The sequence below is a fragment of the Micropterus salmoides genome, unplaced genomic scaffold (assembly GCF_014851395.1).
Source record: "Micropterus salmoides isolate LMB-PRFRI ecotype aquatic unplaced genomic scaffold, ASM1485139v1 Ms_hic_scaffold_4, whole genome shotgun sequence".
Lineage (NCBI taxonomy): Eukaryota > Metazoa > Chordata > Actinopteri > Centrarchiformes > Centrarchidae > Micropterus > Micropterus salmoides.
Window position 1 is genome coordinate 23,252,914 of NW_024043372.1, and position 26,874 is coordinate 23,279,787.

The window sequence follows — 26,874 nt, forward strand, 5'->3', positions numbered from 1 at the left end:
TACTTTGGTACTCATTGTTTCCATAAAATAAAATAAACAATTGAAATATGAAGTCTAAGCAGTTTAGAAGTAGCTCAAGCAGGCGACACAGTGGGCTTCAAGAGGTTTTATATATCCAAAGAATTTCTATAAAACCCAGACCATGTGTCTAATTAAAACCTTAGTTTATTTGTCAAAATGTGCAGCCACACCATGCCAGTAAAAGGGACAGGCGTCTAATTGGGACTAGGCTTTTAACTGAAGTTTTACGGTTATCCTGTTTCTCCTTGTACTTGTACCATGCTTACCTATCAGCCAGCTATGTCAAACCAACACCAGCCAACCACGCCATTCTCCTTCATTCATCCAGCCTGCTCCGCTCTCTCTCCGCCACTGCTCAGCACCCTCTGCTCTCTGCCTTCTCTAGCAACATCGCCACTATCTCCATCTCCATTCCCTGCTCCACTTTTTTAATTACTACATCACTACATTATTTTTATTGTCCTTGTACTGCCTGTGTCTGAGTCTGCTTCTGGGTCCAACATCTACAATCTGTAACAATTTCCCTTTCCAATTATCATTTCACAACCCCTTAGATTTAAATTGCCCCTCTGTAAAAGGGCCCGACTCCTATGTTGAGAGCGATTGGACTAAATTAACAAACTTTAGTGTATGAACTGTTAAACATAGCTCCACTGACTGCTACTTGCACATTGATTCATCAGTATTAATACTCTTATAATGTAAAATATAATTTACAGAACACGTACTTTTACTTTTAACACTGCACATTTTGATAATACTTTCACTTAAAATTTTAAATGAACTACTTCTAGTTTTAATGGAGTAATTATACATCGTGATGTATGACTTATTTTTACTTAAGTAAAAGATCTGAGTACTTCTTCCACCACTAAATATATAAATAGGTTGTGATTTTTGAGGGGCTCAATATTATAAGAAGTCCTAAGATAAATAGCAGTTGTCACGAGATGATTAAAATGATTCAATGACCCTAAAATAATTTAAGGAACTTTCATATTCAAGTACACTAGGCAGCAGCTGTGTCAGTATCTCTCTGACGATGATGCTACAGCACTACTGACCACAGTTTATATATATTTATATTTTTATGATACAGTGTTATTTTTAATCATAAGACTGTAGAAAATGTCCTGCAGTAAGAAAAAAAATGTCCTCTTAGAGAAATTATTTTTTGACATTTTGGTAAATACATTGATTCGCTTTCCTGCAGAGAGTAAGATGAGAAGATTGATACCACTCTCTTATCTATCTGTTAAATATGAGGCTACAGCGTAGCTTAGCATAAAGACAGGAAACAAGAGCAAATAGCTGCCTGCCTCTGTCCAAATGTCACAAAATCCATCTACCAGCAAATATAACGCTCATTAACAAACACGTTATATGGAGACATAACATGTTAATCAGTGAGCTTAGAAGTCTTGAAGAAGACTAGCTTTGTTGCAGTGTATACAGTGTTTATGCTAAGCTAAGCTACCTGGCTGTTGGCATTAGCTTCATATTGAACAGACAGAAATGAGAGTGGTGTCATTCTTATCATCTAAGTCTAAATCATAGCAGCAAAGCTATGAAGCACAATTCCCAAAACGTTCAACTATTTCTTTAAATATAAAAGAAATAGCACCTTGATATCTGAAGGGTTACAGCTCATGCCCACATGGGTGCAATCATTGCTGGTTCGATTCCACCTCGGGACCTTTGTTGCATGATGTACCCCCCTCCCTGTTTCTTGTCTGTCTCTACATGTCACTCTCTAATAAAGGCAAAATAGCACAACACCCTGACTATCTCTGCCTTGGCTCAAATACACCAGACAGATTTGATATCCCTCAGATGACAGCTGCCTGCCATGCTGACATGTGTTTACATCTCTCTCTGCAGATAGTTGCTGATGACAGAATTGTCACAAGAGAATAGAAAGCACAATACAGGCTCCATGTTTAGGCAAAATGGATAATAACTGTTCAGTCGGAGGTGCAGTGTGCTGAAGGCTGGGTGTTTTTCTTTGTTTGTCCTGTTGAGGGAGAGTGGGCTATTTAAAGCGTTAGGGGAGGTGGAATAGGTGTAACATTGACTTGGCAGTGTAGGCTGCAAAGAGTTTGCAAAGTGGGACATAAGAGTGCGTCCCTCTATTCTTCTACCCTCTCCACATCTTTTTTTCTCTCTATGAAGGGTGCCTAGAAAAACAAGACAAGGTGCAAACCCAGAAATGTCAAGCCAATGTCAAGTGGACATGTTAAATTTCTTAAGTCTTTTTATTTAGATCTCCAGCTATTATGTAATAGAAATCTTTCCTTTTCCCCTGAGGATCTGCTGCCCACACAACACTATGAAAGATGAGAAGGCATGCTGCTGTAACTCACGACATCAACACAAACACGGCATTGCCTTCTCAGACTAAAACAGAAAATGGCCAGGATGTTTGTCAGTGTGAACAGTTCACAGAACTCTGCCATCCGAGCATCGTAGGTAAAAAGGCCATAGATGATCAAGTCCAGCTCAAAAAATTATTTCAGCTGTTTAGGCACCAGTTGATAATGATTCCTGAGGCTGAGCACATTTAACAGAGCTGAATGCATCCGACCTTATTGAGTAGGCTGTGTGTGTGTGTGTGTGTGTGATTGATTATTTGCTTCTCTCCACATTGCTCCTGCCTGCAGCGATATGGAAGTAAGCCTGGATTATGACACTGTTGCTGCCCCGCTGTGAAGAAAAAAGGCTACCTTTTCGACCGTCAGCCCCACATAAAAGCTTTCATCACTTTTTTTTTTTTTTTTTATTAGTTAGCACATCCAAGATCATCCAGTTCAACCGGACATTCCAATTTTAGTCTTGTTTACTCTTCAACCAGCTCAAGTCAATAATTTCCTGTTTCTTGCTGCTTTGCTGTGACCACAAAAACATAAGCAGAAGTATGAAGGCTCTGTTTTACATATAGAATACTATACTTAGAAAAACGTTCCCTACAAATTTGAAAGGAGATAAGCTACAGAAGAGGGAGAAAACAGAATTGGGGCTAGAGAGGGTGATGAATGATCTGTCCTCTATATAGGACGAGGTGTCTGCAAGTTTTCAGGAGCCCCAGAAAGCAAACTTCTGCTTGATATTATTCTGGGTCAGGACGCCTCAGGGGGAGACAAAAAAGCAGAGCAGGCCTGGCCTTTCTTTGGCCGAACAGCACACTGGTCTACGTGTTACTCAGTCCCCTGTGTCTCCCCCAGCAGCTTGGTGTTTCATCAGAACGGGCCACACATGGGCTACATGTCGGTGCAGACATAAAGACGATACCACAAATGGAGTGCAAACCGTTATGCAAAGTGGCTAATGTCCATTTTTTTATGTATTTACTGAGCTCCATCAGCAAGGTCATAGTGACAGGAAGTCAATGACAGCCTGTGGTACTTTGATGTTTTGTCAACTTGCCATTAAGAGGACAGAAAGGGGAAAGAGAAAGCACACAGACCGTTTCCATCGTTATGGCCTCCTTTATGGTGTTAGCAAATTTAAACTTAATAAATCATGAAGTACAGTAAAAAGTCTAAGAGTATGCAGATCACTGAAATCAGTGATTTGTGGTTCATTCCAAACAAATGTGTGCACAACTGGATGTGAAGTCTTTATACAAATAAGAATTTACATTATACTTATTTTAGGGCTTTTAAAACAATAAAGCAACATACTTAGCAACATTTCCAATAAAAAAGCTTGTTATGTCAATTAAGGACATCAGTAGCTGAAGCTTTGGCCTCTATGATGAAGGTACACTCATGTTTCTTTTTCAGGTTCATTCCTTTTCTTATATCAGTGCAAAAAAAAGCATAGAAACTATTCATTCACTGGCAGGACCATCTCCAACAATACAGTACATGGCAAAGCTACAGACACTTCTATAAAATTACTCATTCTTTGATACAGCCTGTGCTTCAAAGTATTAGTCATAGAGATGCAGTTAATCCAGCAGAAGAACACATGTTGAAATGAAGTCATAACCAATTCATTTTTAACACTGAAGATCAGGTCATCCCAGATGTGGTTGGTTGAAAGGTTGAAATTTGTTGCTATATTTTTTCAGCCTCCATGGAAATGACTATTAAATGACCATCCAAAGAAGGTTAAAGTCAAGGGCAACTGGACTTGGTTGAAGATACTAGAAAGAAGATACTAGTATCTTCAACCAAGTCCAGTTGCCCTTGACTTTAACCTTCTTTAGATGGTCATTTAAACTTTCTTTGGATAACTATGACCTGGATGAATTGTAAATGAAAGATTTAAATGACTGTTTGTTTGATCAGCTATTGAAATGATTTACGTTGTTTTGATATATTTGATATGTTGGATCATTCTTTTCCAAAACACATCTACAATTTCCCCATGATTTGGAGGAATGTCTCTGATCAGCTGCTGTGAGAAATATAGGTCACGTCAATATAATGTTCTCTTTGGAGCTCTTGTGGCTCTCAGCATCACACCTGCTGTAACAGCAGGCAGAGGACACCAGAGGTTGACAAAGTAGGTAATCGTGTCCCCTCTCCAAGAACACAGTGTCTTCTTTTATTCGGTCCAGCCAGGAAAGTTACAACTTGCAGGCATAATCAAATGTTTTTTATTCCCTATATTCCCCTATTGGTCTGTTTGTAGCAGAAGAAAGGCAGCAGACTTCTTTTTTCGGCAACTCATCCAGAGTAGCTGATCCTATAAAACTGTAGCTTCCTCCATGGCATTTACCCACCTGTATAAGGAGAGGATTTCACATTAGGGAAAAAATGCATGAACTGCAGTTATGCTAAAAGAGTAATTTCAGCCTGCCTCACCTAAAAACTACAATTTATGTGCCAGACAGCAGGACATATAGCTACATTATTAACGGAGCTAATTTTATGATCCTGATTTAGAAAAAAACATAGCACTATGTCCTAGTGGAGTATGTTTTACTAACTTTCCTGTTTCTATAAATTCAGTCCACACATTGCTGCTGTTCAGAGAAAATGTTGAAACTACAAATTTGGTGTTGCTCATGTTTCCACTCCAGACATGGTCGCCATGGTGTGTCAAGGATAAAAATCCAATCCTGAGCCCCGAATGAGTAATCTGAAAGTTAAAAACTTAAAAACCTGTGAGTCATTCACATTGGCAAACATCGTGGTTTCAGCTTATGGTGAGTCTTTTTTAGCCTCCAACAGCAGGACAGACATCCATACTCCAATAATGGTCCTAATGTCAGCACAGTGTTTCAAAAGGACAGACTAATATCTACCTGAATTGCCAATCTCTAAACATCAAGTGCTGCTCACCTCTGAGCTGTGTAGTTGTCTGAAGCTTTAAAGGTGTAATACAAAGTGTTTTTGTGGTAAAGCTGGAAGATGTTGGCCTCCTCTTCTCCCTCCTGCTTGTCAGGTAGCTTCACTGTGAAACCCAGCAGAGGTAAACTCTCTGACGCTACTTTCTCCTGCAGACAGAAAAGCCCATCAGTGGAACAGAAAAAGATTTTAAGACACAGTGATCAACTTTGGGCGTTTCAGCACTTTTAGTCATTTTCAGACAGCTGATGGCTATAGACCTCACTGTGTAAGGTCTGTTCAAGTGTGAATTATGTGCTGTTCAGGTTAAAGGGGAGTGCTTGTTTCCCCTCACCTCTTGGGCTCGGTAGGTGTAAAGCACCTTGTCTTTTAGGAGGAACCACAGTCTCTTCCAGCTCCTCTTGCTCTTCTTGCTGCGCTGTAGACTGCCACTAATGGATCCTTCCTCTGACAATGTTACCTGCATAACACAGGAGCAGGGAGGGACTGATAACTAGCGATGTTCCTCACAAAACAAGGCATAGCTTTCATCCACATCAGCAACTACTCAGTAATCTGCACTGTGCAGCCAATGTGGCACTCTCTGCAGAGAGAGAAAGGCACATGTTGCAGGCGTACCTGGGTGAAGGAGGCAGTGCCTTTCCGATGTCTCCAGATGCTGGGAGGATGAATGTTTTGGAACATGGCAGAGAGAGGACGACTGGAGCGGTTTGGACGAGGGCTACTCTTACCTGACTGTGCAGACGCATCTCCCCCTGCATAAATGCAGAAATGTTGTTTAACCACAGCAGTGAGCAGGAGCAAGACTATAACACTCACACTAACTACTTAACGTGGCAGGTTCAGTGTGCAAGCTTGTCTGAACTATACACAAGGGCGTCACTTTGTGTTGAAAAGTGGTAGGGACATAGGGGCTAAGATTAATGTGATACTTTATTGTCACATACACATACATGTATGCGAAATTCATCCTCTGCATTTAAGCCATCCCTCTAGCGAGCAGTGGGCAGCCGCGGTACAGCGCCTAGGGACCAATTCCAGATCTTTACCAATGTCTGGTCAATAACACTGACAGAAGAACCTAACATGTTTTGATGGTGGGGGAAACCGGAGCACCCTGACAGAACCCACGAAGACACTGGGAACTCCACATGCAAACTCCACACAGAAAGGCCAGTGCAACCGGGGTTTGGGGGGACCTGCCCGGGAAATTTTGATCATTAAAAACTTCAATTCCTGCATTCTGGTAAAAGTTTCTGCACAATTTATAGTGGAAATGTTTTATTTATGTAAAAGGAAATTCAGGTAGCACATTAGCTCTCAGGCATTGCTTTTCAGATCTGTTTCTCTTGTAGATCAACACATAAGTTGCCATGATTTAGTCTTCCCTCCTCTTTTGTCATGTTCAAAGGGAGAGAACGGAAAACCTGGCCAAAAAGAAACTGTGTCAAGAAGTTGTTAAAGTTATTGATTGCTGCATGCAGGTCTTTGGGTAATTTTATAATCACTAGACTGTTGTTGTTTTTTTTAGCTTAAGTTACTTTTCTTGGACAATGCACATTTGTTTCTTGTTTCTTTTTTTTTGTTGCATGTTTTCTTAGTGTGCAAATAAACCTTTCATTTGTTATTAAACTACAGGCTATATTTAACAAATTATGCTTTAAAAAAAATGGTGGGGACAAAATCAGCCATTTCAAAAAGTGGTGGGGACATGTCCCCAGCGTCCACTGTGTAAATGACAGCTACAGTATGACTATATGGCAGCAGAGGCCACAACTTTCTTTGTTGAATTATAGTGAAGAAGAAACAATAGGAACTATAAAGTTGGACAAATCTGAATTCAAACTATTTCTTACAATTACAAAACTCAGTTTTGCCATTTTCTGTATATTACATGCATTTTACACAAACTGGAGTGTAATCTCACTACCCACGTGTGCAACACACTGATTTTATTTATGTATATTTTTGTGGGGGCTACTTTCAGACATTTTACATCCTCATCCTACACTCAATGTCCCTCAAAACTGTATCAGATAACTATCATGTTGCAAGTAATGGTAGCCCATGACTTCATTTTCCAAATGCACTTTTAATGACTGCATTTCATTTAAAATAAACAGATAGACTGATGCTGTGTGCACTGATAATGATTAGTTGTGTAGTTTATTAGTTAGGGGTAAACATATTGCTCCTACTGGTTACAAGAAGATTTGCAACACTAAAACGTTTGGGCTGATAGACAGTCAAATTGATTGGTGAATCCTTAAATATGTATCTAAGAGTTTTCTCACCTCTCTTCTTTAGCTCGTTGTAACAGTGATCACATACTTTGGCCATGCGGTCTTTCATGTATTTCAGTGGATATCTGTTCCTCGAACAGCTCCGACAAACAATCTGTGTCAAACAATAAGAAACAGTAAGTGGATTCACTAAACACTCTGATCAAAGGCAGGATATTAAAGTATAATAGAGAGCTGTGTTTTATTTGTGTGTGACTCACTCTTCCGCAGCCATGGCAGTGGTGTCTACGAAGAGTGAGGCTGAAATCTGAGGTGCAGTTCATGCACATCATCACTTGTGACACTGGAACAAGTGTAGGGGCCTTCTCTCCTAGAGACAGCCGCAGACGATCTCTGGCCTGGAGCAAACACACAGAAACAAAGAAAAACATAATTTATCACACTGCAGAGATCCACGACGATAACTTGTAATATCAGTATCAGTCTGGGTGAGGATAAGCATGACTGAACAAAAATCTTATTAAGTAATGACTTAATATAAATGAATACAGAGGAGCAGAGTTTGCTCACCTCTCCTGAGCAGCTGTTGAATGCTCCAGATCCCCTGGCATTTTCAGTCACAGTCCGGCTCAGAGAGTAAAACCAGTCCTCCCTTTCAATAAAGGAACTGCAAAAAATACACACAAAATCACTACACTATTACTGCCAAATTATCACCAAATATGAAAAACATCAGCTGCAGTAGTAAACATTTTGAATATTTTAGGTTTTAATCGCTGCCATTTTCCAAACAGGACACAGTGAAGTGTGACTGACCTTGCAGACAAAGTGATGGAGATGTCCGTTCCATCGATCCTCAGTGCATTTTGGACATTTTCTATGATGGGTTTACTGACCTGAGAAATCGGTAAATCACAAATCAAACACCAGACAGCGAGAGAAGTAAAGCACAAAAATTTTCATTAAAAAGCCATATATTATATTATTTAAATGGCTGATGTGTGTTGGGAAAGGAACTTCTAGATTTAGTTGCATATCAACTCCTGGGAGATTTAGATGGGAAAAATGCTAGAAATCAATATGATGTTATGACATTAGGCGATTTAATGAATGACTCTGACCTTCAACCCAGTGAGTGGCAGAGTATTCTTCAGTCTGTATTTCCCATCCTGCTGAGGGTAGGTGTACAGCAGCACATCATTCATCTAACAACAGACAGAAATAACAGTCATTACAGTAAAAACGCAGAACAGACAAGTAAATGCAGATCACTGGACATGTTAAAGGGAATAATATATATAATATATATCTCATTCACGTATGTGCAGCAACTCTCCAGTAGGTGGCACTAGAAGCTAATACAAAATACTTGACTTCTTTGAGTTCCACACACAAACACACACACACACACACACACACACACACAGCTCCCCCTAAACCACAGTGTCCACTCCATACAGTACAGATCTCTACTGGTTAATTTAGATGTCAAATGTACAAATAAATAAAATCTACTGAAGAGGACAGTTTCTCTGAGCTCACCTTAAATCTGAGTTCAAGAGGAGGCCTACAAGCATGAACTTGTGACATTACAACTAGCTTGGGAGCCAATCACAGTGAAGTATAAGACTTACAGTGTGATGTGCAACGTTAACCCTCCAGCACAAATACACTGAGAATGGACTTTTCAGTGATGTGAGAGAAATTCTGTGTATTAAACAGTTAAACCTTTTGAAAAATAAAAAAATATTTTCATAGTTATCAGCTTTATTAATTTTTCACTGACAGAGAAGCAGATGTAATTTAAGGAATTTTAAACTGGTTAACTGATCTTTTTTGTACAAAAAACAGAAACTAGGCAGAGTATTTATGTATGTCTAAAAATGTACTGTATGTCTGGGGGGAGCATCTACAAATTAAACATTTTTATGATCATACATAAATGAAATACTTCAGTAAATAGATTTCAAAGTTGATATAAAACTGGATCATTAACCTCTGTCCCTGTGTGTTTTAATACTTTTTGTAATAAGAGTGGCATCTCTCTGGCAGACTTGTTTTATCATCCGGTCTCAAACATTAATAATATCTGATAACACATGATCATAAACTGGCAGGATAAAAGTTACGCAGCTATGATTACCGACATTCCTCCAGAAGAGACATTTACGAGCTTTTTTAGTGTTGAGCCCAGACCACGAATCTTGAAAACACCACTGGAGGGAAAAGCAGTGCGCTTTGATGATGCTCTAGGGAAAATTTGCAAAGGCGTTTAATTTTCTAATCTCTCTTGATTATAACATTTCAGGGCTATCTCTATGTTGTGTTTTTTATAAACTTATCTAGTACAGTGTGTTCACTGCCTCTCTGAAATACTCTTTTTGAACTGTCTCTGTCAGGCCATAAATAAGGTTTTGTTAGTGTGGTTGTGATAGGTACTGAAAAATTATGGTTACTAATTTTACACTCCCAACTTTATCAATTAGATCCTTCTCCTTCCTTTACATCCTTCTCCCTGTTTACGTTAGCATCATCTTATCCATCTGAAACCGCTGTCTACATTAAAGGTGCACATCGGATTAATATTTAGCTGGCAGAATTAAAGTCATAATTGTTGAGGTCCTTCAGCTTATAAGGAGCTGGTTGACCTTCCCTGTGCTGTCAGTAAAGAACTGGCTCAGGAAGTCAGCATTCAGAAACATCCTGCCAGGAAACCCTGCTCTTTATAGCTCCGTCTGGACATAGAAACAGACCAGAAAATGCCTGCCTCTACATTTTACAGAGATGTCTTGAGAACTTACTGTAGTTACATAATGAAGCAAATTATTAAAATAAAACATAGTATGGACAAAGTACAACATAGTTAAGTTATATACTACAAAAAGGAAGCAGCGTTCACCAAAAACAGATGGCGGGGCTGGCGACTCTTCCTGCTGACCTTCATCAGGGTGCCTTCCTTCACAAAGACCTGATTAAAAAAGGCATATATGCATAAAATTAACAAGTCATCTGATCATGACACCACACAGACGGCGTCTGCAAAAATTAATGTTGTTTTTAAAATCAGGCCGGCTGGGGTTTCCCAGCTAAATAATTGTGTAAAGGGCAACACAGGGGTGGTGCAGGGCAGACAGGGCGGGCTTTGCAGGCAGAACAGACAGAAACAATGCTGTTATCAGACTCATACCCTGCCAGGCTGCAGCAGGTCCCGCAGGCCACGAACACTGTACTCTATGTTGACCAGACGCAACAAGTTCTTCTGAGATACAAAGGGAGACAAGAACAGAAAGACACGTCAAAATAAGAGAAACGGTGAAAGAGCATTGCCAGACGTTTGTAGACAGTTATCACCTGGATCAGTCGGGCATGTCATACTTTGTTCTCTTTAGAAAGAGCCAGACTGTTGAGAAATGTCATCATTTGGCATGTGACTCTACTAGAACTACTATACTGAGTCTACAGCCACGCTAGCAGCTCTTTGAGGCTGTGTTTAGAGACAGCAGTGCTTTGAACTTAAATGCTATGTCAGCTTAGCTAAAATACTGATGTTTAGCTGGTATAATCACAACTCAGTTCAGTGTGTTTGCATTTTCACATTTGTTAATTAGCACTGACAACAAAGCAGAGCTATGGCCGATATGGGAATAATGTCATTAGGTTTTTGGTCATAAATTAAAGTATTGGGAACATGAATGTGTGCACCACATTTATGGTAGTCCATCTAGTCATTGTTGAGACATTTAACTCAAAGCCACAAATATGTACCTCATGGTGTTGCTAAAGGAAAAGTCTGGGTATTACCAATGTCATTACAGGTTTAATGAATCTCATTTTGATAATTTGTTAGGTGAAAATGCTCTCATATTTCTTCCTCTGTGTACATTTAGTCAGAGCTGTACTGTGAAAAGTGACGCTACATTTACTCAGGAGGCAGTTAACTTTCCTCCTTGAATAATCTGTTTAGGACCTAAACCTAAACTAAGTGGATGACTGGGCAGGGAATATCTTATAGTTAGAAGGGGTCCGGTTTTCATTAATTTACAGAATTACCAAAGCAGATACTTTTGACGGACACAAGCAAATCCTGTTGGAATGACTAAATTGAGGGATTGTACAGACATGTGTTTTGATGTCTGTGTTCAGTACCGACCAACAATTAGGTTGAAAATAAGATGTGAAATTCATGTTTGTTTGTTGGGTTCAGTAGTTACACATGCATACACATAACACTTACCCCATGTTTTAAGCTGTCGTTTGCCTGATCTGCAATGTCAGACACTACCACCACAGCAGCTAAGATAAACAAGGACAGAAGAATCATGAAAGACACTACATGAAGTGAACACATTCACAATGAATATTCACAGCTGATGAGATGCTTCTTTTTTTTCTTGTGTAGAAAATCACCAAACATAAAACTCAAAATGAGTCAGGAGCCCGGACGTGTCTACAAGCCCAGACTGGGTTGGCTCCCTTATCTGAGATAAGAGATAGCGTAGCCTTCTCATGAATTACACATAACAGTCTTGACACAGAAGAGAGCTGATATGAGTGCCTGGTGGGTTACCACCACAAACAAAGAAAATCTAAATTGGCTCTCTCATGGCTGTCTCCATGCCAAATGTGTGCAAAGCATTTGCTTGTAAACACAGCCACAAACACAGGCCTGAAGGGTCTCCTGTGAGTAACAGAGCGCAGAGTGAGCAGCCTCTGTCCACACTGGGTGTGCTGTTTGTTTACAGTATACCTTGCGTGTCTTCATATTCCTTGGAGTCAGGGGAGAGGTTGTTCAGGTAATCTTTAGGAGGAATGAAAGAAAAATGAATGCAATGACCATGAGTGAAATGTTTTATATTCAGAAAAGATACGCTGCCCTAAATCTTGTCCTACGTGAGACTCACCAGTGAGGAGCATGCGGTACTGAGCCACACGCACAATGACCTGCAGGAGCTGATGTTTCAGAGACACTTTTTCCCCAGCTGGACTCTGCTGCTGGGACAGATACAACAGATACAGAGTCAACATTTTACTGTTTCATTGCTGCTCATCAGGGCCGGACTGTCATGTCAGATTAATGAAAAGGGTCAAGGGATCTCACGGAATGTGTTAACTTTGGCAAAGAAAATTAAACTTGTACTAAGAAGCAAATTATACAACAAAACTGGACCCTTGAGTAGGACCTCCAGTCATATTTTAAGTGAGAACAAGGGCCAATAACACAGACTGCTGGTCAGCACAGTATGTGCAAAGACCGCAATGCTGCACGCCTCTATGTATCAACACCCTCTTTCTCAAAAATCACTTTATTAATAATGAATAATTCTCTCTCTCTGACACACACTATTCGGTCAGCAGTTCCCTATTCAAAAACTCAAAATAATAACCTCAAAATCAATGAAACTCATAATGAGGAAAGGCAAACAGAGAAAAGAGTTTACTGCGCTGACATTGCTTAGGGTGCTCTTAAATCAGACAGAGAAAACTGCTCTGCAAAGACTTGCTGCCAAGTCTTCTCCTGTGTGGTCTATAAACTGGAAGGGAAAATATTGAAAACTCCTTTGTCTATAGCTGGATATGTACAGTGCCTTGCGAAAGTATTCGGCCCCCTTGAACTTTGACCTTTTGCCACATTGCAGGCTTAAAACAAAGATATAAAACTGTATTTTTTTGTGAAGAACCAACAACAAGTGGGACACAATCATGAAGTGGAATGAAATTTATTGGATATTTCAAACTTTTTTAACAAATAAAAAACTGAAAAATTGGGCGTGCAAAATTATTCAGCCCCCTTAAGTTAATACTTTGTAGCGCCACCTTTTGCTGCGATTACAGCTCTAAGTCGCTTGGGGTACGTCTCTATCAGTTTTGCACATAGAGAGACTGAAATTTTTGCCCATTCCTCCTTGCAAAACAGCTCGAGCTCAGTGAAGTTGGATGGAGAGCATTTGTGAACAGCAGTTTTCAGTTCTTTCCACAGATTCTCGATTGGATTCAGGTCTGGACTTTGACTTGGCCATTCTAACACCTGGATAGGTTTATTTGTGAACCATTCCAGTGTAGATTTTGCTTTATGTTTTGGATCATTGTCTTGTTGGAAGACAAGTCTCAGGTCTTTTGCAGACTCCATCAGGTTTTCTTCCAGAATGGTCCTGTATTTGGCTCCATCCATCTTCCCATCAATTTTAACCATCTTCCCTGTCCCTGCTGAAGAAAAGCAGGCCCAAACCATGATGCTGCCACCACCATGTTTGACAGTGGGGATGGTGTGTTCAGGGTGATGAGCTGTGTTGCCTTTACGCCAAACATAACGTTTTGCATTGTTGCCAAACAGTTTGATTTTGGTTTCATCTGACCAGAGCACCTTCTTCCACATGTTTGGTGTGTCTCCCAGGTGGCTTGTGGCAAACTTTAAACAAGACTTTTTATGGATATCTTTAAGAAATGAAAGAATGTTTATGTTTGAAGCCTGAAATGTGGCAAAAGGTCGAAAAGTTCAAGGGGGCCGAATACTTTCGCAAGGCACTGTAAATGTAAATTAAATAATGGACGGTGAATACATGCTGCAATCTCCATGTTGAACTGTTAAGCATACTATCATATATTTTTTTAACATGTTTTACATTTTCAACTTATCAATTTAAAAAGCTTCTCTGGCTTTAAAAAACACTGTCCTGTGTCTGTTCATTTAATTGAGGCTAATTATAACTCCTCACTAAAGTGCATTGTTTGGATATGTTATGCAGCTCAAAAAAAGCTTTTGGGAAATGAGACTTACATACATTTTAAGAGTCTGCTGTTTTTAAAGAGACGTTCAGTGTTTAATCGTCGTTCTGAGTGGCTCATCTCAAACGTATAAAATCTAAAAACATGGAGTATATTTTTCCTTTGGGTGTCATGAAAGGTTCTTTTAACAGCCAAGAAAACTTTGTTAAATTCCTACTTTTATTCACATAGCGGCCTTTTGTTTGAACCTTTTAAGGGTTTGCATCTTTTGATTTTAATCGCTCTCACACAGACACATGCTCACAGGCCCATATCACACACTTAGCCATGGCCATCTCTGCTACCTCTTTTCATGCTTGTCATTGCACACAAGACAGACACACACACCCACACACACAAACCCACACTGCACTGACATCTGCTGATAACAGATAATGTGCAGAGATAAGTGGGACTCTTGTTAACCATCAAATATGTGATGTTGAAACCAAAGTTTCACTGTTATTTTTACATCTGCCTCTGTCTTCACCACCTCAAAGTGTTTCCTATTCCAGTATAATTAAAGAAATTTATCACAGTTGTGTGCTTTCCCTTGAGCTCATGAGAGGGCATTTAATTCTCAGAAAGATCCATTCATTTCATGTTTTTTGTGTATAATTGTGATTTTAAATTATAATTTTGAGAAGGTTTTAAATGTAGATTTTTTTTTTTTATGGATTCCATTTTGTGTTGCATTATGCGTTTGATATTTAGAGTTAGAGAAGCGCCGTAGGTCTAACCTCAAACTGATGAACAATGGCTGCGAAGGCAGGTGAAGTTCGGCAGCTGTCCTCCAGCAGGCTCATGCTTCGGTCGTAGTGGCCGATATAAGTGGTAAAAACCAAGAACTCTGCTTTTCTGGACAGGAAGATGTCTGCAATCCTTTGGCTCTCCTCCCTGAATGGAGAAACAGAGGTGAGAGGATAGAGGAGAAGCAGCGTGCACCAGTCCTCAGGTTACATGTCAAGCTTTCTGAGCTGCATTGTGGAGGGTAATTCCTTTTTTAGTTATAGCATGTAGTATTAACAGCATTGGGCGGTATACGCGTCTCACCAGTGTCGGATTCGATTCTCCAGCTCGTTGAGGATTTTGCGGTGCAGGGTGTAAACATCGGGCAGTTCATTGAGAATCTCTCGAAGCCTCTCTTCATCCAACACAGAATCCCCTTCGTCCCCAACTGCTGCCCCAACAGCTTCCCGAAAGTCCTGGCACATGGGCAAGTGTGAAGAAACAATTACTTTTTTGTAGTATATGTTCAAAATCTCACTAAACTTACAATTTCACTGAAGTCTGCACTGTTTTTCCTCTTTTCTCCACTTCTTCTGCAAAAGTACAACAAGATAATATCTGACAGCAGGGAGTACATGAGCTATTAGATCAGGAAACCTCATCATAGATAAGAACACTAGAGCAGCTGTGATTTGGTCACTAGTTTAATCCCCACACCAGAGGGATAAATCTAGTTAGGGAAGTGAAAGGGAAGCACTTGTTCCTCCCTCTTTATCCCTGCTGAGGTGCCTTTGAGCCAGTGAAGCCGCTCAGAGGCCAACAGATCAGACTGTTTGTAGTGTGCAGCTTTTACGTGTGAATGTGAATGAATGTTGAGAAAATGTTGAGTATTCGTGCACACAGAACAGAAACACAACATTAACAGCATTTCATAAAAGTTCATATATAACGATGGAATTAAAGTAAATATAGTGTGCATCTGCTAAAAAAAAACATATATACATGACACATAACATGTCATTTTTGACAGGATTAGATTGCTCAAGACAGGCAAGTAGACAAAGATGTTTACATTTCTTTAATACATTAAATTACACTTCTTTAAAAAGAGATAAAATGTGTCACAATCCTGCCCTGAGCTTGTCTGTGTTATACTATTTTGGCCATGCCTTCTCGGTGTTTTGATTTTGGTTTCTCTGTGTCTGGGTTTCAGTCCTGTCTGTCTGTGGTCTTGTATCCAGTCTTCTGCTTGTTCTGTGTGGTGGTTCTGATCTGTCCCGTCCTGTATCTCGGTGTCTGCCTTAGTACTTTAGTTCTGTTCCTGTCCCTCACGTGTTAGTTTCCCACCACCATGCTTGGGTTCCGTCTGTTGGTTAGGTGTCATTTATGTTCTCTGCCAGTTTTATTAATCTGATTTTGTTCATTCTGCTTTAGTCTCTGTGTAGACTTTATTATTGCATTCATCCGCATCTGTAAGTTACTTCATATGTGTCGGGTCTTGTATCTTAGTTCCTAGGTTGTGTCTTTAGTTCTTAGTCCTGTGCCTTAGTTCATGTCTTAAGTGTTTACTCCTGGTCTGTGTACTTCTGTGTTTTGCCCATGTCTGTCCTGAGTTCTGTTCAAGTCTTAGCTTTGGTCTGTGTTGCTTGTTTAGTTGTGATCTGGATTAGTTTGTTATTTTCATTATTCTGATCTGTTTCTTTGTTTAGTGTTCAGTACTTGTGTGATGTCTGCTCACCTCCAGTAATCTGCCTGCCATCCAGTCACTCTGTTTTTCCCTTCTGTCTCTCTGCCTCGTTAACCCTGATCCCAGTCACCTGTGTTGCTCCCGCCCTGCTCATTAGTCCCTGTGTATAAATGTCTGGTGTTTCTGTTCATTCCCTGTCTGGCCATTGTTGCATGTCAGTCCTGTTGGATGCTGTGTTTCTACTTGTTGCTACCTTTTGGATGTACTAGTTCCTGTACTTGTGAGTTCTATTCATGCCTGTTTGTTGTGCTTGGGATAAATAAACCCCAGAACTCAACCTCAGCTCACAGTGTCTTGCATTTGGGCTCACTCCTGCTTTACGCACCCACCAACCGTGACAAAATGTATACTTGAGCTAAAGAACATTAATTCTTTAACATGTAAGTCTGCAACTACCCCTTCACAGAGCTCAGACAGCCTGTAGTAGCCTGTAGCCACTGAGAATATCTAGATATGTACATGAGAATTATATTGCAATTGCATATTTATAGAGAATAGAGATACATCACTTACTTCCTGGAGGAGCTTGAGGGCTTTCACGTGTCTGTGGTGAGAGAAATAAATATACAATTAAACAGGAAAGTGAAGGGAACCTGATTAGTTCAGACCGATAAGTGATGAGAGAGAGATGTTTGATATGGGAAATTAGTGTGACTTACAATCTCTCCGTATCCACAAGCTCTTTTGCGATGTAAAAGGCTCTGGATCGGCCATCAGGCTGTAAACAATCATGTTATTTACTTGTAATAAGCCCAGGGTTAGGAAGAGCTGAAGCATTTTGGCACCAGTTCAACAAATATAGCTGGCTCCCCTCTCCACATCGTCTCCAAGCGGCAATCAAATTCTAAATAATGAGGGTGGCGTTGTAGTAGCCCATTAACCTCCATTAACCCACATTAAAATCCTGGCTTGTGAGGGCAATTTTGCAATTGCCCAAGGTGAAAAACAGCTCACTTTGTTTTATTTTGTTCTGTTAGGTCGTCATTTCTACCTACCATTTGAGAAAAGGCAACAACACAAATAAAATCCCTTTTAAAAGGACAGCAGGTAGCAATCCTATGGTGAAAACAGTTGAAAATAGGAAAATAAGACTGAACGTTATCAGCTGATTAACAGATTTTACATTTTAAGTCTGAACTTTCACAATAGGAATCTAAAATTCCAAAACATGCATCCGCCACACAGCCACTACACAAACTTAACACACACTTGTCAGAACTAACCATAGACTGTACACAAAGGAACTAACCTGTCTGTCGTAATTGCTGCCTCCTTCTTCCTCCTCTGAGGTGCGTCCTTGGTCCTCCTCAGCCACCGTCTCTCTCCCGGCATCACCCTCTGAAAAAGTCTGCGGAGCGGCAGCCACCAAACAAACGTTGTAGGCTTCTGTATAGGCACTGGTGAGAAAGAAGGGGTACCATGGTGAAATAAACTATACATTTGCACAGGCTACAGTTAATGATATGGCACAGGCACAGGCACAGACACAGACACACACAGGCATCTTACATGCGCTGATACTTTTTGTTGTTTTTTTTTTAATTGACACTAAAAATGACACAGTAACTAAACAGGTAGCTAATTATAATAGCTGATGGCCAAGCAACAAACAACTCAACAATTTGAACAATTCACCACTGACTCCTGACAAACAAAGTCAAAATGGTTTCTTAAACTTAATATAATATCTGGTCTAGTCCAGTGGTTCCCACCCATTATTGCTCGTGACCCCCTAAAATGAAGGAATGCCGCCTAATCACAAGTTATGGCCTTGGCGGACAATACTGATGAGCGGCTCAACCACAGATACACATGTTATATCTGGGTTGGCTGGGCACACTAACTTCCTTGCATCTCCGATAGCTACGCGGCAACAGCTACCTGCTAAGAAATAGTTTGGTATATAGCCTAACCCCCATGAAACTTCTAACTTTTACACTTTGGCTTTTGTGCTAAATAAACAAAAGAGATAACATTAAGTGAGCTTAATGCTGCTGGCAGGCAGATTTTGATACCTTTGGATAGAGCCAGGCTAGCTGTTCCCTCCTGTTTATGCTAAGCTAAGCCTACAGGCTGCTGGCTATAGCTTCATATTTACTGTAGCCCCCCCCCCCCCCACACACACACACGCACACACACACACGATGTGATTCAGATCTTCTCATCTAATTCTGTGCCAGAAAGCAAAGAAATGTATTTCCCTAAAGTTACAGCCACTCCTTTAATGATGTTTAAGATCCCCAATATATATATATGTTATATAATATGTACTGTGTTCTGTCCTCAAATCTTCATTCACGTGAGAATAAATCAGATGAATTTAATTTAACCATCCAAGCCATCTTTATGGTCCTTTATGGTAGTCTACATTGAAATATCACTATAATAAACATATTCAACGTTAGAAGTGTGAATAGTTAAAACATTGCAGGTTTAGAAAAACCAATAAACTGATCTTGAAAGGCCTGCGGTGACAACTGTACCCAACCAGGGACGCATGTCGGTATTTTATGCTGTGAGATTCTCTTCTGCAGGAACCCAAATGAAAATGCTAATTTGCTGCGGCTCAGCGGGGAGTGTAAGCTATGCAAATAAAAACACGTTCTTAAGTTACAGTAGTGATGCAGTTGTCCTCTACATGACCAATTGCCTTGCCAATGTTCCTGCCGTGTTTTCAGCATTTAACCCCACTGAGATGCAAATCAGCTACATATGAACAACATATGTCAGCAGTTCAGATCTCTGCATCACACATATTAGAGCTGCATGGCCAATTACAGCATGCTGGATCAAACTTTGGATGAGATACCAGGGGGTGCTTGAACCACAAGCTACATGCACAGTTTCTTTATTCGGCTTTTATATCACTGCCTCTGTCACTGTAGTCCTGCTAAGGTGTGTGACGGCTCAGGGCGAAATCTATGGAGATAAATTACAGAAAGAGATAAATTACTTGTACATGTTCTTTTTCCCTCAGGTTCATTGGTGAGCCTATTTGTTCCAGTGATAGCTATGATGGGCAAAGACTCTGATGATTTCCAAACTATGATCTGCTAATATTGCCCCTTCAGGCTGCTTTAAAAGTAACAGCCTCAACCACTAACTCTGCTGTCGGCCGGGATATTGCTTTGCTGTGATTACAGGCGCTTTGTTCACTCAAAGTGAGAAAAATGATAACCACACCACTGTCTTTCTTTAGTACCAGCACAGAACGTTTAGGTTCATACACTGATGCGTTTAACTTTTGCAACTTCTGTGTTTTTTTGTGATGGAAAAGCAATATTATAAAAAAGATTTTAGATAAACTCAGCGCTAAATGTGGCATCCAGTGTTTTGTTGAACTTTGAAGTGCTAATTTGCATTAACAGTAGTATGAAGAAGCCATGGTTGCATGCTATGGTGTGCAAATGGTCAGTGACAAAACATGGTAGGAATGAAGTGCAACTTCAACAAAAGAAGAACATTCTTCAACTTTACAAATAAGTTTTGGCTCATTTGGCTCAATTGTTTTTAGCAGACATTAATAATTCAGAGGACCTGACATCACTGTCAGGTCCTCTCACAGTTAGGGCTGCAACTAATCATGATTTTCATTATCAATTATTCTCAGTCCATATTCATATCTATACTGTATGACTGTATCACTTACGTATGGCCTAACTTTATGGCCTAAATAAAAAAAATCATATAATTTTCCAACAGTGGATTATTGATGTTTACAAACAAAAATAAATTGTTTTAAAACTGTTACTAATCACTCTGTCTCGTCTCAGAGCGCAAGACTCCGGGAACATTAGATGACGTGTGTTTATATTGATGTTGCTTGGTGCTCAAGATGGACTCTGTTTCCCAAATGTGAGACTTTTATGCGAAGATGACAGCCGTATTATCATCTTGTTGCTTTTGTTTACATTCTACCCAGACGCAAATTCAAAAAATGCACTGCTGAATGTTCTGGGTGTATATGTGTATATATATGTTTATAAATAACCGTATATTGTTTTTTAAAAATATGTTATCATATTTTTATATACATTTACTTATAAGCCTATATTAAGTCCTGTGTGTTTAGCAGAAAGGGACTACAAACAACTACTTGTCAAACAACCTTATTGATAAATAAACTACTTTGATCCTTGATTTGAGAAAAAGACTTATAGGGGACCTTTGTGCTGTTGTTGTGACTGAAGCCACAGGATTGAGGCACCAGCAGAGTGAAGCAGTGGATAGAATGAAGATTGTAAATTTACTTGTAATTTTTTACCGTATGTGTATTGTAGCCATTTGAGTACTTAAGGAAATACAAAAGTTTAAGTTTTTATATCAAACCAAAGTTTTGTATTCCATTTCAAAAAAAAAATTTGTATTTTAGAGCCTGTACATTTTTTCTTGCACACATAACCACAATGGTAAACACGATGAGAGGCAAACACTGCAGTGAACAACTGCTGACTACAGAACATACTGAGATTGTATCTCAGCCCGTTGTTCCTGACTGGCTCGAGAAGAGCAATGACTCCAAAATGCTCGGACAATTAATCATCATGAGTGGCCCGTATGATATGGGCACAGCCTACAGGAATGCAGGGGGATGGGTTAATGTCAGCACAGCACGGCTGATCATACCAACAAATAACAACACAGCAGGGAGACAAGAGGCTCTACCTACAGCATCAACACAGGAGCCTGTTTCTGCTCCTAAAAAGATGATTTATGAATGAAACCGGCCTGTTTCACTTAGATCTAAAGAGACCACCACCACCTCCAGCGTTTCCTACCACCTACCATGCCCCAACAGCACACAGACACATCAAAGCTGGGGCTTAGTACGTCTCACTGCATAGCAAGAGGGTAGCTTCTGCACCGTCCTCCCTACAACTGATCACCACATCCGTGTCTGCTGTGTGATCACAGCATCAGGGGACTCAACATAATAAATAGATATAAATCTCCCTCCCCACGGGCATTATTAAACCATCACAGTGGCCAAGCAGCAATAAAAAAAGACTTGTGCTCAGTGTAAAACATGACAAAGATCACTAATATTATGTCCAGCACAATGTACATGAACAAACCCCAGCACACAGACACAAGTTTTAGCCACGCTAGTAGCATGGCTCTGGACGGCAATGTTGGCCGGTGTTCTGTCGTTTTATGCTACCTATCGGGATGTGCTACTTAGCGGTTCTGCGCATGCGTATGACCCACAAGCGTGGTCTGTTTCCACGTCCATAAATCTGTGCAACCTTGCTGTTGGGAATGCCGTCAAGAAAGTGGCTGATCAGTCAATATCTGTCAGTAATATAAAAGAACAACAACATTATTAGTCTATGAGAATACGCTACCCATGATATCTTAAATAAAGATGACATAATATAGTATTTCAACATGCTCCCCATCTCCTTACAGTACACATGGAGTGAGTAGTGGTGCGATATAAAATGATTCTGTAGTGGGAGCATTATTTGATAGGGGATATTAGTCTATCAGAATATGCTGCCCCTGAAATGATGTTATAATATAATCAAAAACCAGAAGATGTCATAATACTGTGAGAGTTATAACTTTATGGGATTGGAAAAAGGAACACATAAGGTAGCATTTTTCGATAGGGCAGAGAGACTTAATAGTCTCTACTGTCGATTTGCGCTACGGTAGCATTTTTCGACAAGGCAGCATAGATCGTCAGAACACCAGTCAGTCAGTAAACCAGACCCCCACTTTGAAAAACTTCAACAATTGGATGGATTGCCATAAAATTGTGTACAGGCGTTCATGGTCCTCAAAGGATGAATCCTACTGAATTTTGTAATCCTCTGACTTTTTCTATAGCACCATCATCAGGTAGAACAAATGTCTGCGCTACTTTAGTTGATGACCAAAAATCTGCAAAACTAATGACATTCTGCCTCAACTGCACTTTGAGTTTACAGCTAAATGCTACCACACTAAAATAAATACTAAACATAAGCATGTTGATAGCATGGCTGTAACTCATAGTCTTGATTGGATACCTTTCGGTTTCCTGTTCAGGTGGCTGAGTTTTACTCTTGAACCCAGGGAGGCTGCTCATGTCGACATAACCATCAGTCTCATTGGCAGAGGACAGCACCCGACTTGGACGGTCAAAGAAGTCTGTGAATGGTGCCTGGCGGACGGGCCTCCGCTGTGGGACCTGAAGGTTCTCATAATCCGAGCTGATGGCAGGAACATTCTCGTAGTCTGAGGTATCTGTGTTGGGAAAGGAAATGGAGCGAGGCTTGGTCAGGGGAAGAGGTGTGAAAGGCACTCGGGAGCGGTCCTCAAAGGACTCCACCCGGATGACGCTACGATTGAGAAAGGCCACAGAGCTCCCTTTTCTTTTGCCATCCTTGTAAAACAAGAAGGTGGAGGCCGGCTCAGGGGAAACATGAGGTTTACTCGCAGAGCGTGAGTTGAGCTGTGGAGAGCTACTTATGCTGTGTCTATCGAAATCCAGCAGTCTGCTGGGCGTGTGGTGTCTGGTCTCTGCTGAGGAGGACGGGTTGACATCCACCACAGGCTTGCTCTGTGTTTTCCGCCTAAATTTAAGCATCAGGAAACGCTTAATGGAGGATTTTTTTTTCCTGTTTTTCTCAGATGAGTCTCCTTCCATGAAAAGCGAGGGGGAACTCTTCGTGATGGGCCTCTTTGTGATGTAGGCCAGATTAAACGGAGGAGGAATGTCCACTACTGATGTTGGAGTGGACATGCCACTGGACGACAGAGGTGAGTCCCGGGAGAAGCTTCCAGATGAACAAATGGCACCTCCCTGTCTTGAGGATACTTCCCTGTAGCTGTAGACACCCAGAGACGTGTCCTGTCCCTCCATGGAGATAGAGCGGGGGTACAGGGACAAATAGTGGGGTTTGGCGTAGCTCTTGTGCAGCATTGAGCCTAACATGGGGCTGCTGCTCAGCGCAGGTTGTCCAAATCCACTCATGTAGGTCCTCTGAACGAAATGCACTCCCACCTCAGCCACATTATTATTAACGCGGTGTGACAGTGAGCGGGAGCGCATCTCTGTTGTCCTCTTATCAAAAGAGAAAACATTTTCATCCTCTGAGCTTTGCCTTGGCTCCTCATAGACATGCTCATCACTGATGTCCTGCTCCGTTTCAGTAGTGTCATCCATAAACGGCACTATGTGACCCTCCAGGTCTTCCTCATCTCTAAAGACATCAGAGTCACTCGGCGAAAGCAGCTGGCTTTCTGAGAGAGAGGATGTCAGCGAGGTGTCAGTGTCTGTTGGCACTAAGGGGGGTATCAGCCTGAACATTGACTGGCCGTCCGAATGATTCAGCAGGGCTTGCTCTGTCTGAGCTCTGGGTTCTTCAGTACTTTTCTGATATGTTTTTGCCTCGGTTCCATTACTGTTGTGGCTGCCGTACTCATGACTGTTACCAATCTCCACATAATCATCAGTGGACACACAGTCGTTTTGTCCATTTTCTGCTGTTTCTGCACATTTCCTGGCTGATATTTTCTGTGATGTGAGTGGACTCTCTGGGAGTCCACGACCTTTGTTATTCCTTGGCATCAGCTCTCTGTTAATGATGTCCTCTGAAGAGACGTAATAAGGCTCATGAGTTGGATCATCCCCTACGTCAATATGTGTCTTAGTTGTATCACAGAACTGTTTCTGGTCTGTGGGAATAAAGTCATAAAAACAAATGTTCTGTATGTTTCCACCCTTTTCCTTCATTTCATGGCCACATCTAAACTTCCGTTTGCTACATGTGATGCCACAATCAGGAGCAGATTCCTCTTCTCTCTCCTCCCCATCTTCTAGGAGAACTTGTGTGTCGGTGTCCTTCATGTTGTCATTGATGAGGAGACCCGGTTCGTCCGTGAGAGACTCAGTTAGATCATCTGCTGTGCAGTCACCTGTTCCATCCTGTCTCTCCTTCATGTGTTGATTTTCAGCTGAATAGCATCTTGCCTCCTCTTCAATGCTATTAACAGAGATGTCTCCCACTGAGAGGCCATCTGTGTCAGCCAGCGCCTCGCCTGCGTCACAACCCTCCATGTCCTCCGTCATGTCTGTGTCAATCATCTCCACCGCCTCCTCAGAGTCAGCCGTGAGTCCAGCATCACTGACCCAAAGTGTTTCCAGGGAGTCCACCTCCTCTGTTAGAGCACTGTCAGTTAACCTCCAGTCCTCATCCATTTTTTGAATCATGTCTTCTTCCTCTCCCTCCTCTGTAGCCTCACCGTCCTCTGCCACATTTTGTACATCTTTTTGTGGTAATTTGAGGATGTAGGCGTTAAACTGTTTCTCTGCTGGCAACCTGTCAGCAACCGCTTTGTTTAGACCATTCTCCATCTCATGCTCCTCATCAACCTCACCATCTGAAGTTAGCAAGCTGCCATTAATGCATTCTCCCTGGTTGCCATTAAGCTCTGGTGTGACTTTAGGTTTCGGAGCAATAGAGGGTTTGGGACCCCTGGCTGTAGACATGAGAGGGGATGGCAGCTTCAAGTTGGCGTGACAAACTAATCTTGGCTTTGGAGCAACAGAAGGCTTGGTGCAGTCTGCAAGCACAACAGGAAAAGGAAACTGTAAGATTATGTGCTTTAAAATAGCTTACAGGTCATTTGTATTGTGTCCCTGTGACCTAAAACTGCTCAAAGATTCTAGATATTATCATGTGCTCGCACTTTGACCATTTTATTACATGCTAAAGAACTAATCGGGCAAACTATTAAGTGTATGTCAGTGTGTTCCTCATACTTTTCAGAAAGAGCTACCTAAACTTAAAACTGGGCGCTAAAAGGATATAATAAGAGACTTGAAATTAGTAATGTTTGCTTTTACATCCTTGAGAAAGAGTAGGAAAAATATCTAAGGGATTTCCCTGACTTACTTCCTGTGATTCAAGTGAGAGAAACCCCTCTCAGGCTGCCTTTACTGCTTTCAGAAAGATACTCTATGCAGCAAAGGAGAGTGACAATAAAGCTATGTATGTAATTTATGCATATATTATATATTTAACTTGTGTTAAACATATGATCAAAGAAAATTAAGCTTTTCTTGAAAATAACAATGAACTCAAGAATGTCTAACTCCCCCTCCCCAAAAAACAGAAAAAGACAAATGCCTCTTTGAAAATATAGGCATTAGACCTTTGAATAACAGTAAGGCTGGATTCAGAAACGTTGAGTTTTTCACCAAAAGGAGCTCCGTTGAAATCTCTTTATTCTGTCAGAACAGGTATAAAGTGAATCATTTTACCAACAATACACTGCCCTCCGCTCTGAAATCAAGAAACACTGCGTTAGACACACTTTGGTTTGCTTCATGTCCTGTTGCCACCGCTGGGCACATGATCTATTCATAGGAATGCACCAAAAAAAAAGTAAAATAAAAAAAGAAATGGTGAAAACTAAAACTCTATTTTCTGTCTCTCCACCCAGCTCTACATGGTTTATACTCGCTTGCTCAAAATATACACAACATATCCAACACACAGTGAAATATAGGGTGAGCTCTGACAACCAGCGGTTCAAAACCACTCTCCTCCTATTTATCTCCTATTTATTGTTCTTTACAATAAATCTTCTCACCTGTGTTCATTTTGGCGAAGCGACCGTCTCCAGCATCTTGTCCACAAGAGCAGCTTCGATACACACGATGTTAAATAACACGTGTAAACGGAGCCAAACTCGGCTGAACTATCCAAGCAGAGTGTGAGTGAGTGAGGGAGTCCGTCTGAACACAGCTCCGTCTATATGCTTCTGAGGGAGAGACGCTGCTCAGCTGATCGTCTGTGCGTCCTACAGCGCGCAGGACGCGACTGGAAACCAAATGGAGAGAAAGCTCGATCCCTCAGTAGCAGCAGGTGCTGTAAAGTATTGAAAATGTTAACACCAGGTACACCCTGATTAGTATTTTAATACTAGTCATTACAGAAAAAAGGGGAAATGTCGAGGTAAGGGTCATATAGCTACATTAACCCGTCAATAAGAACTTTATCGATCACACACCAAACCAACCATACAAACAACTACCTTTTTTAAAATAATAGAAAATAATATAAATAGTGCTACCACTTTC

The 26,874-nt window shown here is 40.8% G+C and overlaps 1 protein-coding gene across 3 annotated transcripts; it reads right to left on the reverse strand.

Moving 5' to 3' along the window:
* Window positions 1-3,230: 3,230 nt before the first annotated feature.
* Window positions 3,231-26,609, reverse strand: LOC119886374 (FYVE, RhoGEF and PH domain-containing protein 5-like). Of its 3 annotated transcripts, none has more exons than XM_038697068.1 (21): window positions 26,385-26,609; window positions 22,814-25,352; window positions 18,049-18,196; window positions 17,459-17,517; window positions 17,313-17,343; window positions 15,377-15,528; window positions 15,064-15,220; window positions 12,463-12,553; window positions 12,309-12,359; window positions 11,796-11,854; window positions 10,749-10,820; window positions 10,461-10,529; window positions 8,683-8,766; window positions 8,378-8,457; window positions 8,132-8,228; window positions 7,822-7,959; window positions 7,613-7,715; window positions 5,937-6,073; window positions 5,680-5,778; window positions 5,313-5,467; window positions 3,231-4,750 (listed from the first exon to the last, which is right to left on the reverse strand). In XM_038697068.1, the coding sequence occupies exons 1-21, from the start codon at window positions 26,392-26,394 to the stop codon at window positions 4,714-4,716; spliced, it is 4,368 nt and encodes a 1,455-aa protein (XP_038552996.1). In that variant the 5' UTR covers window positions 26,395-26,609; the 3' UTR covers window positions 3,231-4,713. The 3 variants fall into 3 exon arrangements, with proteins under 3 accessions (XP_038552996.1, XP_038552994.1, XP_038552995.1); XM_038697066.1 differs by having other exon boundaries at window positions 5,653-5,778; XM_038697067.1 differs by having other exon boundaries at window positions 5,653-5,778; window positions 12,463-12,550; window positions 26,385-26,608.
* Between the last annotated feature and the right edge of the window lie 265 nt (window positions 26,610-26,874).